General features: G+C 32.6%; 1 protein-coding gene across 1 annotated transcript; it reads right to left on the bottom strand.

The window, feature by feature from the left end:
• Positions 1-9,573: 9,573 nt before the first annotated feature.
• On the bottom strand, positions 9,574-12,241 carry LOC102577992 (putative bHLH transcription factor; the record flags this gene model as incomplete). The annotated part of the gene is given in 8 exon segments (NM_001288879.1): positions 9,574-9,971; positions 10,224-10,352; positions 10,516-10,704; positions 10,795-10,890; positions 10,983-11,051; positions 11,192-11,257; positions 11,394-11,579; positions 11,689-12,241. Coding segments are annotated over 7 exon segments (1,113 nt in total). The 3' UTR covers positions 9,574-9,971; positions 10,224-10,256.
• Positions 12,242-15,249: the final 3,008 nt, after the last annotated feature.

Genomic DNA, 15,249 nt, shown 5'->3' on the forward strand with positions numbered 1-15,249 from the left:
TTATTCCAGAAACGAGATTATGATGTCTATTTTTTTGCCCTTTCACCGTTTGATGCAATCGGTAAACCGTTTAAAAACATAGAGCTCTCTAACAGTTACTCTTTAGCCGTTAAGAGCTTAACCTTTCACCGTTTCCCATTCTTTAGCCTCTGGAAGTTACCCCTTAACCGTTTAAATAAACGGTTAACCATTTTTGTGATTATGAAACTGTTCAAAGGTTTTTCTTCTTCTTCTCCAGTTGCCCTTTCACCGTTTCGGCCATTATTGTGCAGCCGAAGATTCCTCTGCCCTCAAACCTTCATTTTTCTTGTTTTTCTTGCCAAATCAACCCTATAACATCATTTCTTATCACCTTTAGAACACTTTCACTGATTTAAATCTTCAAATCAAGCCCAAAATTGAAAAATCCCAAATCTAAACCCTAAGTGCAGCCGTTCGGGTTTCTTCTTTTTTAACCTGATTCTTGCCCTTCTTCAACCAAATTAAGCCTCAAAATCACATCCTTTACTCATTCCTAAACAAATAATCGGTTCATCTTCTTTTCATCACATTTCTCCCAAAATTTTCAAACTCCCTTATTCTTCACTATGGCTGCACCCCCTCGGAGAAATCTCAGGCGAAAATATGTGCCTCTAAGGAATCCTATACCACCACGGGAAGTCTCTGAATTCGCAAGAATTCATTTCCCCATGCCTTCCTTGGCCAAGCGGTTCGAGGATCGCTTCAATGGTCGCAAGGTACTTGACTCTTCCTATGTTGAAATAGATGATTTCAGTACCTTAGTTGTATGTGGTAAAAGCATTAGGGATATGCTTCAGCCTTAGGAGTCTACCATTGACTTTGATGACCGAGTTTATCCCAATTTAGTGCGAGTCTTTTATTCGAACATGGAAATCTCTGCAACTCGCCTAGATAAGATAGTTACTCAAGTCGGTGGTGTGCCTATAGAATTTGATGATAAGGACCTAAATAGCTTTTTAGGTATCTCTAGTGAGGGTCATGAAATTTATACATCTAAGAAAGCCTTTTCTTTTGACGGTTTTAGCTATGTTGATGGAGTTCGTAATATTTGTCGCCGTTGAGACTTGTCTAATGAGATCTGTAATCTACCTTTTCGGTCTCAACTTTTACCTCTCCAAGTTCGCATTCTTCACACTATTTTACAGCACATAGTGACTCCTATAAAGGGTCACTCGGATGAGGTTACGAGGTTGGACGTGGGCCTATTACACAGCCTCATTACAGGTCGTCCCATTAACCTCGACTATGTTATTGTGCGGCACATATTGAGTGCTCCCGCGGTTAACCACCGCTTGCTTCCATATGGCAGTATCATTACTAAGATACTGCGATATTTTGAGGTGCCTCTTCTCGATACCGGTTATATGGAGACTAGACGGATTGGTCCAAAGGCCATGACTAGTATCGATTTTTCTAGGAAGAATGGAGAGTGGATAAAGACTAAAACCCCCAAAAACCAGGATACCTTGATTGCTCCAAAGGACGATCGGATGCTCAACGATGTCTATCCTCCTGATAAGCTTCCAAATTTTAGATTAGGAGCTCATCCTCATCCTCCGCGTCGCCGTTTTGTCCTCCGGCCTCCAGCTAACTCTGACTCTGAGGAGCATGCGATGGATGCTGACATTCCATCCTCTTCCGAGCCGCCTCTGGCTCCCGAGCAGCCTCCTGCTCCTGGGCCATCTGCTGTTCCTGAGCAGCCCTCTACCTCTGAGCCACCTCCAGCTCCAATTCAGTCCCCTGCTTCAGACGTTGTGCAGCAGTTGATTGCTGATGTTCACCGGATTTCGAAGTGGCAGCAGCTGATTCGAGATAGGTTGGACACTTTTTCCCGTGACCACCAGCAGCTACGTTCTGACTTTTAAACCTTCCAACAGCAGAGCATTGATCAGCAGCTTGAGTTTATAGCTGGACAGCGCACTCTTTTTCGCTATTTTGGTTATGATCCGGGGAGCACATCTTTTCCACCTCCATAGTTTCTGAGTTCTATTTTCGCACATACATTTCATATTTTGTTTGTTTGTGTGTTGCTATTTATATTTTTATATACATTGCTACCTATATATGATCTTGCTGGATTTTGATGACATGTTTTTGTGATGTTCTTGATGTTGGATGACTTGATATTGGTTGATGAAATTGTTGGTTTATTGGTTGATGGAGTTGTTGTTTGTTGGTTGATGGAGTTGTTGGTTTGTTGGATGATGGAGGTGTTGTTAATATATTTTGGAAGTGTTTTAATGTCATTTTGTATTAGTGGTTTTGCTCCATTTTAAGGGGAAACTCTGCCAAATTTTTTGCTCGTCAAAACTGGGTAACTTCTTTATTCTTCGGATTTACAAATTTCTTTTCTCTCTTTTCTTTTTTATGATAAAGGGGGAGATAATTATGGGGAGATTTGAAATGAATTTTGTTTTTAAAATGTTTCCCTTGAGCAAAAATCATTTTATTGGACATTTTTTAATTTGGTCATATATTAAGGGGGAGCATATATTAAGAGAGCAAAATATTAATTGAAGTTTGTCATCATCAAAATGGGGGAGATTGTTAACATGAATATGTTAATAATATTGACTTTGATGATAACAAACTTTAAATGGATTTTGATTAAAATGTTAGAGCTATTCCTTAATAAATGAGAGCCTTATAAAACATTCCAATTATATTCATAAAAGATGGATCACTGTTAAATTTCAAATTGGAAAATGATTCTCAGTAAAATTTGGCTTAAACTGTGATTCTGAAAATAAACGGTGAACCATTTATTTAAACGGTTAACTGACTAAAAACAGAGAGCAACATATTGCCTAAGCTCTTACCGATTAAGAAAAACGAAAAACACAAAAAGCTGGGAAGGCTACTAGAATTTAACGGCGAACCGTTTATTGAAACGGTTAACCGATAAAATCCAGAATGAAAGATTGTACCTAGAAACAAATGGCAAAAGCTTAACTGAAACGGATAAAGCTAACTTATTTTGCAGGTTACTGGAAACAAACGGCGAACCGTTAATTACAAATGGTGAACCGTTAATTACAAACGGCTAAACCGATAAGTTCCAGAGAGGTCGTTTCATGCAAATCCTTAACCGTTTAATGTAAACGGATAACTGATGTTCATCTTGCAGGTCTCTGGGAATTAACGGCAAAAGGGTAACCATAAACGGCAAACTGTTTATTTGAAAATTGGTCAAACGGTAACTTTGACCAAGCCTAAACGGTTAACCGTTAATGGTTAACGGCGAACCATTTGTGAGCAGACAGTCTATAACGGCTAGTTTTTCAGCTCCAACTATAAATAAGCTCATTCAAATTCAAACAAGATTCATCACAATATGACCATTGAGCTTATATTCGAGAATACAATCTTCATAAAGCTTTAAAACACATTCTTGCTTCATCTATTCATACATTGGGCATTGATTTGTAATCTTAAATATTGTATGAGAGAAAAATAATTTTTAATCTTTTACTTTGAGTGATTGTAAGTGTTGGGATACACTTGGGTTAAGAGATTGGGGATAATCTCTTGTTGTAAATGTTTATTGACACCTTGGAAGTCAAGTGCAAGCATTTGAAGCCTTGGAGGCTTGCTTAGTGAAATCCTCAAGCCCGGAAAGCTTGGAGGCGTGGACGTAGGCGAGGTTGGCCGAACCACGTAAAAATCTCCGTGTTTGAATCTCTTTTCCCTTATCTTTTTATATTGTAATTGATTTAATTGTTATTCCATTAAATTCATTTTAGATTTGCTTGATAATTTGTTTTAAAATCAAATAATTTTTAGAATCTCAATTCACCCCCCCTCTTGGGTTGCACACTTATATTTCATCGGGGATCAAAAAATATTTTATGTTAGTTTTCATTGACTTTATTTTTCACCATTAGTATGATAATCTTATATCACCCATCAATAAATGACAAATCATGTACCATGTACATTGGTTAATATACAAAGGGGAAATAAGTATAACCACCCTACTACTAGTTGATGAAACTAAACAAACCCCCATGATGATTTATAATAGGTCGAAACCCCTATGATTATAATAATGTTAATTTTATTAATCATTTGAAATATTTTGGGAACATAAATAAAGTAAAATAATTTATATGTCCTTAATCATTGAATTAATTTAATAATAAATATAAATTATTTGAGAAAAAAGCAATTGAATATGTCTGCACCAAAAAAATTCTCATGAATAAAATAAATATTTTTAAATGATATAATTTAACTTGGGGACAAATTGTCGCATATGGCCAAATGTGACATATTGCAATTTTAATTAATATTTAATACAATTAATAGGGGTATTTATGACATTTTCTCTACCTATAACTATGACTATTTTAATAATTTCTTTATATATTGTCAAACTAACACAAGCAGTAAGAGTATATAAGTTTATTTGCTTTATTAATATTCTCAAAGATTTAAACTCTATGGCTAACATCAACAGACGGGTATAATAGTAAAATAATGAATAAAGTTAAAATGTCATAATGGTAGAGGTTCAACTTATTTTAAAATACCAGGGGAATTTTGCTTGGTTTCGACAAACAAGAGGAAGTTATGCTAATTTTTTCATATACAAAATATCTATCCCAACTATGTGCGTATAATATTACTCTAATATTATCCAAAACCTAACTAAATATACCTTAGTTTCATATCTGTTATGTGACTCCCATCACAATATCAAATGATTTCTTTTTCATATCAGATTCGCTTAGGACTAGATGGAAAGATTCTACAACAATTAATTGCATGAACCTGTCCAAGTAGGATTTGAAATTTTATCTCATTCTAAGTAATTAGAATCTCGGGGAAACAACATGTCCGGGTACGACTTCCTTGCATCACTATTAGTAGAGTTACAGAATGTTTTCTGTTCCAATCGATATGGGGAGAAAACACCATAAGTCCATAACCACTGATATGTCACCCTTCTTTTCATTGCTTTTAGGAGAATCTTTCCCATATAATTTCTCATTAAGTATAGATCATATCAATCAAATTCCATTTCCAGTGCATGATTTCTCAACCATGCTTAATTGAAATTTTAAATATTTGGTCCTCATGATCAGTATCCATCTTTAAAACACACGTTAATTTTTTTTTTAAATCTCTTTAGAATGAATTTTAATTTGATCTACTGCTAGGTTGAGCCGTGCTAAGCATTTTATAATTTTTCTGGTACTTCTGCCTTGTGTGCATTATAGCAGCTTATAATGACTGTAAATTAGCCATTAAAAAATGGCTAACAATCATAAATAATATCATAAAAAAATTAAAAAATTGAAAAACTCAGTACAAACTAAATCCAAATTCCGATGAACGTTGTAGTATCCACAAAATTGACTAATCATTGGAAGAAATCTCTCAGATATAGAGAGAATCAAATCAATATAGGTGACATTGCCATGGCCAGATGATTAATGACAAGACTTCTTAATCGACTAATCCAGTGACTAAATTATCATATCAAGTGTGACCATATACATACATGCATGATTTTCGCCCAACTAGACAACATGTGCATGCAGTCAAGCTTATTATGCATGCTCTACATGTCCCATGCGTAAGCCTTTTTGTCTATCACATGCCATGTATGGTGGGTTCATCAAGACACATTATACTATTGATCCCTTTGCATTGACGGTTATTATGCCTTAACACTTTAATTTACACGTTAACAAGACCTTTATATATATTTTATGCATGTGAAAGAGCTCGGGTTAGGCCACGACGGGTACAATTGATGATATATGTATCTCCAATTCAAGATTTGATGGGTCAAGCATATGTCTTTATATGATATGATATATCATGATTATATATAAAAGCAAATTAAATTAATTAATTTAGGAAGTCTCCAGGGTTGCTCACCTGGAAATCCCCTGTTCAGAATGGTATTTTTTTCAAGTGGTTTCTTTGCATGCATGATTGTTGTATGGAGGTGAACTTTGACATGTGTCAAGCTTAGGGAACGTTCCTTTTTGGTACTACAAGCTTTTGATCTTTTGCTCTACTCGAATCATCATGATCTCTTGGCTTGGGATGCAGACTTATCATGGGAAAGGTACTGGACCATTTCTTTGCTTGTAAGTTTGGGAGACACTCATCTAAATGTTCATTTCCAAGGGAACAGTCGTATATCATAGCATAAGAAAGGATCAAAATTTAATTCAAAATATTATGTCCGAGAAACTGCTTGACTAAAAAATTAGGCTTTAAGGTAAAGGGTTTATGTAATAATTCGGCCTAGATTCAACTATTAAGGGAATATTTTTTGATTTGGGATATCATGCTCCGACATTAGTATTAAAGATAAATAATTATTAACAGGCTCCCTCAAGAGGTGTTCGATTTTAAAGTCATGCGGATCCAAAAGGCTAAGGATGGCTGCAAAACAATCATTGGCGCAAAAATTGAAATACTTAAGTAAGGGCTCAACATTTGTATTAAAGATAAGTCTTTATTATATAAAATCTTTAATAGTCTTGGACGTAGTCCCTTTTATTTTATAAATTGGTTATTTTATATATTTATCTCAAAAGTTAGGCTTTTAAGTAAGGATTTATGTAATAATTCGACCTAGATCTAACAATTAAGGAAATTATTTTTATTTGGCATATCATGCTCTGGCATTAGTATCAAAGATAAATATCAACAGGCTCCTCAGCTATTCGATTTTAAAGTCATGTGGCTCCAAAGCAATTATTGGCGAAATTGAATATTTAAGTAAGGGCTCAACATTTGTATTAAACGGAATCTCTTATATTTTATAGAGCGGTTATTTTATTTATTTATCCTCCCTCACAATGTCTGTTTCGAAAATATACTTCCGATGAGAATTATTTCCATAATCAGAAAGGAGCTAGGACTTTCTACATATCAAAAAAATGGTTAGCCTTCATCAATCAAAGAGAGGATACTCAATTAAATTATTACTTACAAAATGGATTGGACTGATTTATCTAACTAACTAGAGAGTAACATAAGCTGCCAGAATGGCTAAAAGAAACCAGTTTCAAAATAAATATGTGCTTCACGAGCAATCAACATGGGGACCCAAAATAATAATTTAAAAAAAAAATTGATCAAACACAGAACAAAGGGGACCCTAAAAGAACAGATTGATCAGTTGGTGAGCTGCAGGTGTCTTGAAACATTTACTAAGTTGTAAGCTAATAGCTATAGCATGTAGTTCAGAAGTAGGGCCAGTTTTAGAGTCTGAAGGGCCTTAGGCGAAATTTTTTTATGAGGCCTCTCTTTATTTTATAATTTCAATACTCAAAGACATATAAAAAGAATTAAAATTTATTTCATCTTTAATTTTTGAATTTCAATAATAAAAAAAAAAGATAAAAAATCTTTAAAATAAAACCTAAAAAAATAGTCAAGAAGGTATTTTTTTATTCCATTAAAAACGTTAAAAACAAACAAACAAATAAATAAAAATAATATTTTTTTCAAATAGAATATTTAAAATGATAGAGTACAAAATTTTGAAATGATGAATTGATGTTCAAAAACAAAAATGGACTTTATATTTTAAGAAACTAATTATTTTACATGAACCAATGAATATAATAATTTTCTTTGTAGAGAAAAGAACAAGAATTTTTTTTCATTTACTAATTCTTGAGATTATAAGGTTTTTAATATAAATTAAAAGATAAACTAAAAATCAAAGATTCTAACATTGAATAATTAAAAAGGTAAATAATTTTTTGGAAATAATAATAATGAATCAACTAATGGTTAAATAATATTATTAATTATATTTATTTAAAATTAAGGTTTCCAAAAATAGATTTTTTTATTAAAAATAACTCTTAATTTCTTAAAATACGTATTAAAAAAATTTATTAATTAGAGAATTATTAAGGAAATACTCAAAAAATAAGACCTTCTTAAAATATGAGGCCTTAGGCGACTGTCTTTTTCGCCTATAGCTAAAGCCACCCTTGTTGAGAAGACAATTTTGATAATTTGAGTTCCAATTGTCTAACAAAGAGGACAGCAACCTGAAGCATGGTCACCTCAATCCATTTCCAAACCAAATGGCAATGCATTGTGTGATCAATTTATTAACACATTTGCCGCGCTAAGAGAAGAACGCAAAAGAAACCAAGATGAAACCGGTTCTTTCTAGAGAACCAAGGATTAAGCCCACTTGTAATTAATACCCCTTTAGCCTTTTTTGCAATGGATGAAATTCCAAATATGCTAAAAGAGGATTGAATTTTCTTGCTTGATCATTTAGATAAATTATTTTCGCCAATTGAGAAAATAAAAATCAACATGTGGGTCAACATTAAAGAACAGATGGACTTCTAAAACCACATGGATTGTCTGTTTTATACAACTGTGGAAACTCATAAATATTGTTTAATAAATGGATGCTTAATGCTTACACTAAAGGAAGATATAAATTATACACGATTATTCCAATGAGATTGATGTACATCTAACAAAATGTCTTGTTCTTTCAGTATTGTGTGTTTCCTTTGGTTGATTGTTTTGAATGAGTAGACAGATGGGACCTTGAATGTATTCAGTAAATGACTTATTGTTTTGCAAGCTGGGAGGGGGGGCCTCAGCAACCTTTTTGCCGACTGAAACTTTCATGCTTAGCAAATCATTAGCAATCATTAAATGTAATTATCGGAATGTAATTAACCAACCTCCTAATTGCCTTTTAGCTCGGAAATCATACTGCAATAGACTAAAAGCAATCATATTGAGATTTGTAATTACTGTATTTAAAAGTCATTTACGTTGCAAAACATTGGAGTAATTATAACTTGTTTACTATCACACAATTTTTAATTGCTAAGAGAGTGCTCTTGTTTTGAGGTCTTTATGAGTACGACTAGTGCTCTAAATCCTGACCACCTCCAATTACATCATAATTAATGAGGTTCAACTCGGGGGAAAAAAAAAGAAAATCTTTTGTTTAGTTAATTTTTCTTGCGCGAGTGAGAAAGGAAGTTGGTAGAATTTTTATTCTGTTTTATATGTAATTAAAAATCTTATTTTCCATACACTGTTAGGTCTTTTATAAATGTACACGTCAAATAGTCTTTAAAAGATCAATACATTTTTTGTCAGCAATGCCGGCAGGCTGATGGCCTAATTCATATTATTTGAGTTATCATATATTAAAAACATAAGTTGGGCTAATTAGAGAAGGGTTTAAAAAAGAACAATTTGCACGATATGATTCCTTGATGCAAAGTACAACTATTCCAACTTGTAAGAGGAAAAATGCCCAAAGGAGTGGCTGCAAATTAAATAAATATTACACAAGGAGAATTCCAGATGTTGATGCTCTGTCTGCTGAATTTGATCCAGGGGGAAGGGAATTGAATCAATTGATCATCTCAGTCACCATAAAGCCAAGACACAAAGATTCCACCACTCACATGATACAACCAAACTGGTAACAAATGCATAACTAGTCATATCAACTACAAGCTACATTGCATCTTTATTTATTATTTTAACATAGAGAGGAGGGTAAAAATAACAGAAATAACTGTAACCAACAAGAATTCACTTCAGATTTAATGGCTAACTCATCATATTACAACATAATATATTAATATATTACATGAGGGAAGAAATAAATTAACTAGTGTGTCTCTGTTTACCAACCATAGCCACAGGCTCTAGGAATTTGTGCATGGGCGACTTTTAGAGTCAAAACAATGGACAAGGAACAAGGGATCTACTAAAAGATCTGGTCGTAATTAATTTGGTCGGTTATATCTGTCCCCTGCGTTCTTCATATTCATTGCTTTTGCTGCTGCCCCTCTTTAATTATTATTATATATATATATGTTCAATTCACCCTCAGATACCCCTTCTTTACACTCCATTGAAACTGATACGCCAGAACATAAATTTAAAGAAGCTTTTGTAATCTCCTTCCTTGCAAGCTGCAAGAGATTAAAAAAAAAAAAAAGAAGGTGATATACAATATGTACAAATATATAGCAGTCTTCTTCGAAATAAAGTATGAATTGGACATTTTTACAATTTTTAAAAGTATTGTAAAAAAAATTGTCTGCATTGTAAAATACAGAATTCATATTTAATAAAATACGGACGTCCGCTTGTTATTTAAACTATTCAGTGGACATTGTTAATTTTGGAACATAAGATAGTTGAGACAGGACATGAGGGCTTACCAGATGTTTTGTAGGGCAGCTCAATGTCACATATTAATTGAAAGAACACAAGTTGCTGGTGAACCCAGATGGGTTAAGAAACCTTTGTTTTTGGTCTTCAACATCCCAAAGGAGACTATTCCCATTATCCTGAAAATGACAACACATTTGACACATTTGTCACATACTTAGAAGCATAGAACCATGTATTTTTTTTTGTTGAACATTTTGTAATTTGATAATGGATTAATGGTCTAAAATGGTTTGCATATTCATGCAAATAAGTAACTAGCTAGTTAAATTGATAATATACCTGATAGATTAAGGCATTTGGCCTCTGCCCTTGTTGAAGTAAAAATGCAGTATCAAGAACAGGATAGTTATTGCGATGATCAGCTGGGGCAAAGGCAGTGGTTGTGTCAGCAAAAGCTGTGAGCTGGGCTGTGGGGCTGCATTGCACTTGAGGTGCTGAAGCTGAAGCAGCAATAATGCTATTCAAATTCTGGATTTTAATTCATGTCAGAGACAAAGATTCATTACATTTAATCATAAATTATAATTAACTAGACCCTATAAATGAAGGCTCTTTTACCTGCTGATCATCTGGCCTGACCATGAATGTGTTATCTAGGTCCATTCCAAAATCATAGAACATGGGATTCACAGAAGCAAGCTTCATTGAGAGGAACTGAAAAACAAAAACACATTAATAATGTATTAAAGAAGAATTAAATCATTATAACTGTGTTTGAGTTTTTTTTTTTCCAATAGCAATGTTACCTCCACTTGGTTTTGTAAGAACTGTACATAGTTGATAATTTCATCCAACATGAAGGCCTTACCAGTTACCTAATTTTATGTCAAACCATATGAAATTTATAAGAATCATTATAACCAATAAAATTCCTTATTTGCTTTAAGAAAAGAAAAAGTGAATAAAGAGACCACAAAAAAAAGAAAATAGTAACTCAAATTACTTAATTATATACCTTGTCACAGCCAGGAACAAGCTTTTGCAAAATTTTCATCCTCTCACTAATTTTCTCTCTTCTTACCTGAAACCAAAATGACAAGACAACAAGTCAACAACCCATTAGACTTCAACAAAAGTTGAAAATTAAAATAATAGAATAGGTAGTTAGTAGGGATAAAATGGGGAAAAAAGTTTGAATTTGCAACAACATTACTCACCCTTTCTGCTAAGCTGTGGCTGTCAGTTGCTTGACCCCTCCTTGCTCTAACATGAATGTAATCTTTTGGAGGTTCTTTAGCAACTTTCTTCTCACTATCAGCTTTAGGACTATTTTCCTTTTCTTCTTTCTTGGCATCATTAACATTGCCTTTCTTTTGCTTCTTGCTTTTCACTTCTCTTGGATCCTGTTTTAAGAAATAATGGACACCGAAAATCAGAAACCAAGTAGAAAACTAAAATTTCAAAAAATCAACTCCATGAACAGATTTAAGAGAAAAATTTGTGTATATGTACCTTTGACTGAGCAGAATTGAAAGAAGAGGAAGCATTAGTTCTGTTCTTCCTTTTCTTGTCCATACGAGTAGTAGTAGCGGTAGTCGTCACAGTACTCTGAGTGACCTGCTGCTCAGTTGAAGACACTGCAGTGCTTTGGTTTTTGGTGGCTAAAGAATTATTATTAGAAGGCTCATTACAATTATCATCACTGTGATGATCATGATTGTCACCACAGCTAGTTTCAAAAACTGCAGCTGCATCAAGAAGATTATTGCTGTTATTATTAACAACAATCATCTCTTGATGATCATCATGAGTAGGAAATTTTGGTGGGTAATAAAGTTGAGAGAAAAAACTGCCTTCCTCAATGAACTCTGACGAGTCTAAAAGAAAAGGGTGGTGGTGTTGTTGGTATGAAAAGGCTGCCATTTTTTTCACTATTTTTTTTGTTTTGAAAAGCTCTGGAATTGAAAATGCTAGTTTTCGAGAAAGTGATCTGGAAACTGGAAAGAGAAGCTAAGCAAGAGAGAGAGAGCTCAAGCTTTGGCTAGTCAAGAAAAGTGGGTCTGTTGTCACAAACTGTGAGGCCAATTGGTTTATATAAAAGATCAGGTAAGGAGGGAGATGAGTGAATCATCACTAATTAAATTTGCCAAAATAATGATAATAACTTTGGTAACTAATTCCCATGGAAAAATAAAAGAGAAAAAAATTCAGTGCATTTGACTGGTCTTTATCTTTTCTTCCTGTAGATGAAGTTGTCATGATAAAGAAGATAGTGATAATTTAAAGACACATATAATCATATCTCAGACTTTTTTCATTTACTCTGATGAAGAAAATAACAAGTCCTTTCTTATTATATTCATTTGCTGAAAACAAATAATATATATATAATAACTTCACTGTCAATTTTCTCTTTTTAAGATAAAAGCCTCAGTGATTCAGAATTTCAGATATAGATACTCTGCTCTCGCTAAGTGTATGATACTCCATACATGACAGTGATTTGGCATCCATTTTTTTTTTAATTTTTTAATTGGGTCAAAAATTAAGTGCTTTTGCACTAAATAAGATATTCATGCTCTGTGTGTTGTTGTCATTTTTATTAAGGAAATTTACAATGGTCCACCTATTTGTTTTGTCTTTTTTTTTTTCAGCGCGCCACCTGAAGTTTGCTTTTTGTTACATTCGTCCACTTCCGTCTAATTTCCGTTAGTGGATTTAACGGAATGTTAACGAAATGACCTTTTTACCCCTCAAAATTACAATTTAACCCAAAATAAATGAAAATTGGAGATAAATTGGATGGATTTAATTTTTTTCAAAGGTGGATGCTAGAAATTGGAGGAAAATAGAAAAAATAAATACAAATTTTCTAAATCTAGCAAGCAACAAACACTATTTTCCTCCAAAAAAATAAATACAAATTTTCTAAATTTAGTAACAAACATTATTTTCCTCCAATTTCTAGCATCCACCTTTGAAAAAAATTAAATCCATCCAATTTATCTCTAATTTCTATTTATTTTGGGTTAAATTGTAATTTTGAGAGGTAAAAAGGTCATTCCGTTAAATTCGCTAATAGAAATTAGACGGAAATGGACGAATGCAACAAAAAGCAAACTTTAGGTGGCGCGCTGAAAAAAAAAAAGTGTTTGTGTATTTTTGAAAAAGGCAAAACAAACAGGTGGACGGTTGTAAATTTCCCTTTTTATTATTAGGGAAAATGATAATTGGACCCCTAACATTTAAGGAAACAAACATAAAATTTCTTGACGCTTTGAAAAATACATACGGATTCCATGAATTAGTGAATTTCATTAGTTTTGGATTTAAAAAGAAAGATGTTTTAGAAAATTTGCTCTAAAAGTACACATGGCACTACATGACTAATGTTTAAATTGTTTTAAACTATTTTATAGAAGAAAACTTTATATACTAACATAAAATTAGTTTTAATTAATTAAAGTAAAATCAATGACCCAACTAGATTTTTAATATTAAATCTTTTAAAAATAAATAATTATTTTAATTACTTAATTTTCTCAATTAAATTTTCGTATTATTTTTAAAAATGCTATCCAAATTAAATATAAACATAGTGATTATGATTTTTATTTTATTTAATATACATTCTAGTAAATGAAAGAATAAAATTATGATGAATGTCATCATGTGAAATCAAATTTTAGTTTTTTTTCCCCAAAATTTAGAGGAGTAAATAAGTCATTGAAACTGAAAATAGAATTTTACGTCCAAAAATTGATTTTCAAACAAATTAATGTTCTTATTAGGTCTTGTTTGATATTGAAGTTGGACAATTATAGTTACAGTACTCAAATATTTAGTAAACGCTATCCTGCTGTAACTTGAATTTAAGTTGATCTTATCTATCACTTATATGATTAAAAATCTATAATATTTTTACTACTTTTGTTAAAATTATTATTTAAAAGTTATATTTACTACACACTATTAATTTTTATTTTATAATTATAATTTTTTACCGTAACAACATTTCAATATCAAATAGAGCCTCACCTTGGTAAATAGCAATTGATTGCGTTTGTTCTTTTAAAGTCTAATGTCAAATAAAAACTATGAAAGGAGTGTGGACCAACCAAAACATTTGATTTTAGTTAAAAGCGTGTGGCTCGAGACTGAGAGACACCCAAAATCCAACTCAATCCATACCGACCTGGTCCGACCCAAAGACTTCAACCCTGACCCGTAACATGACAAATATTCAAATGGATAGTCATTTCGTTATCGCATCTTGATTCTCTTCTTATCGAACTTTTACCTAAGAATAAATACTAAGACATCCCAAAATTTAATTTATCATATTGATGGTGAAATACTATAATTAATTAATTCATTTAGAATTTTGTGAAAAGAGTATCAATCATTCGATGAATCATCTATCACATCATTCGAGATTAAATTAATTTTAAATATTTATCATTACTCTTTAATTTACAATAACAACTACGTTTATAATCATATATGAGCAAATAATTTGTGCTCTATCCTTCAAATTTAAGTCAATCAAAGTATGCCAACGAATTAGATAGTTCAATTTTTGGGATCATTATCCTCATCCCACTCGTGTAAAATGAATTATACCCAACTGAAGATAAGTTCATCGACTTATCTTGACTGACACACACATTTAAAAGGTGATGCTAGAGTCATAAGTTCAATGTAAAATAACGGCATTGATTGATTGAAAAAAAAAAACTAAAAATGAAATGCGGTGGTGAAAGCTATTTTCATCCAATCAATAATATTATTATACCACATCAGTTAATACGAAATAATGCGTATAAAGAATTCATAACTCTTAACATTTGTACTGTGAAACAAGACATATGGTGTGTAAGGCTTGTTGAAGAGTAGTAGCGTGCAATTAATAACCAAGTCAATGATGAAGGTCACCGTCGACTCATATTTTGGATGCGTTATAGGCAGCGGCACATCCGCCTTTGATTCGGGCTCTCGATTTCCGGAAATGGTCTTTAAATGGGGTAGCCATATGTTAGTTTAAACACGATTGAATTTCCTTTCCACTGTTAG

The sequence above is a fragment of the Citrus sinensis genome, chromosome 4 (genome assembly GCF_022201045.2).
Source record: "Citrus sinensis cultivar Valencia sweet orange chromosome 4, DVS_A1.0, whole genome shotgun sequence".
Lineage (NCBI taxonomy): Eukaryota > Viridiplantae > Streptophyta > Magnoliopsida > Sapindales > Rutaceae > Citrus > Citrus sinensis.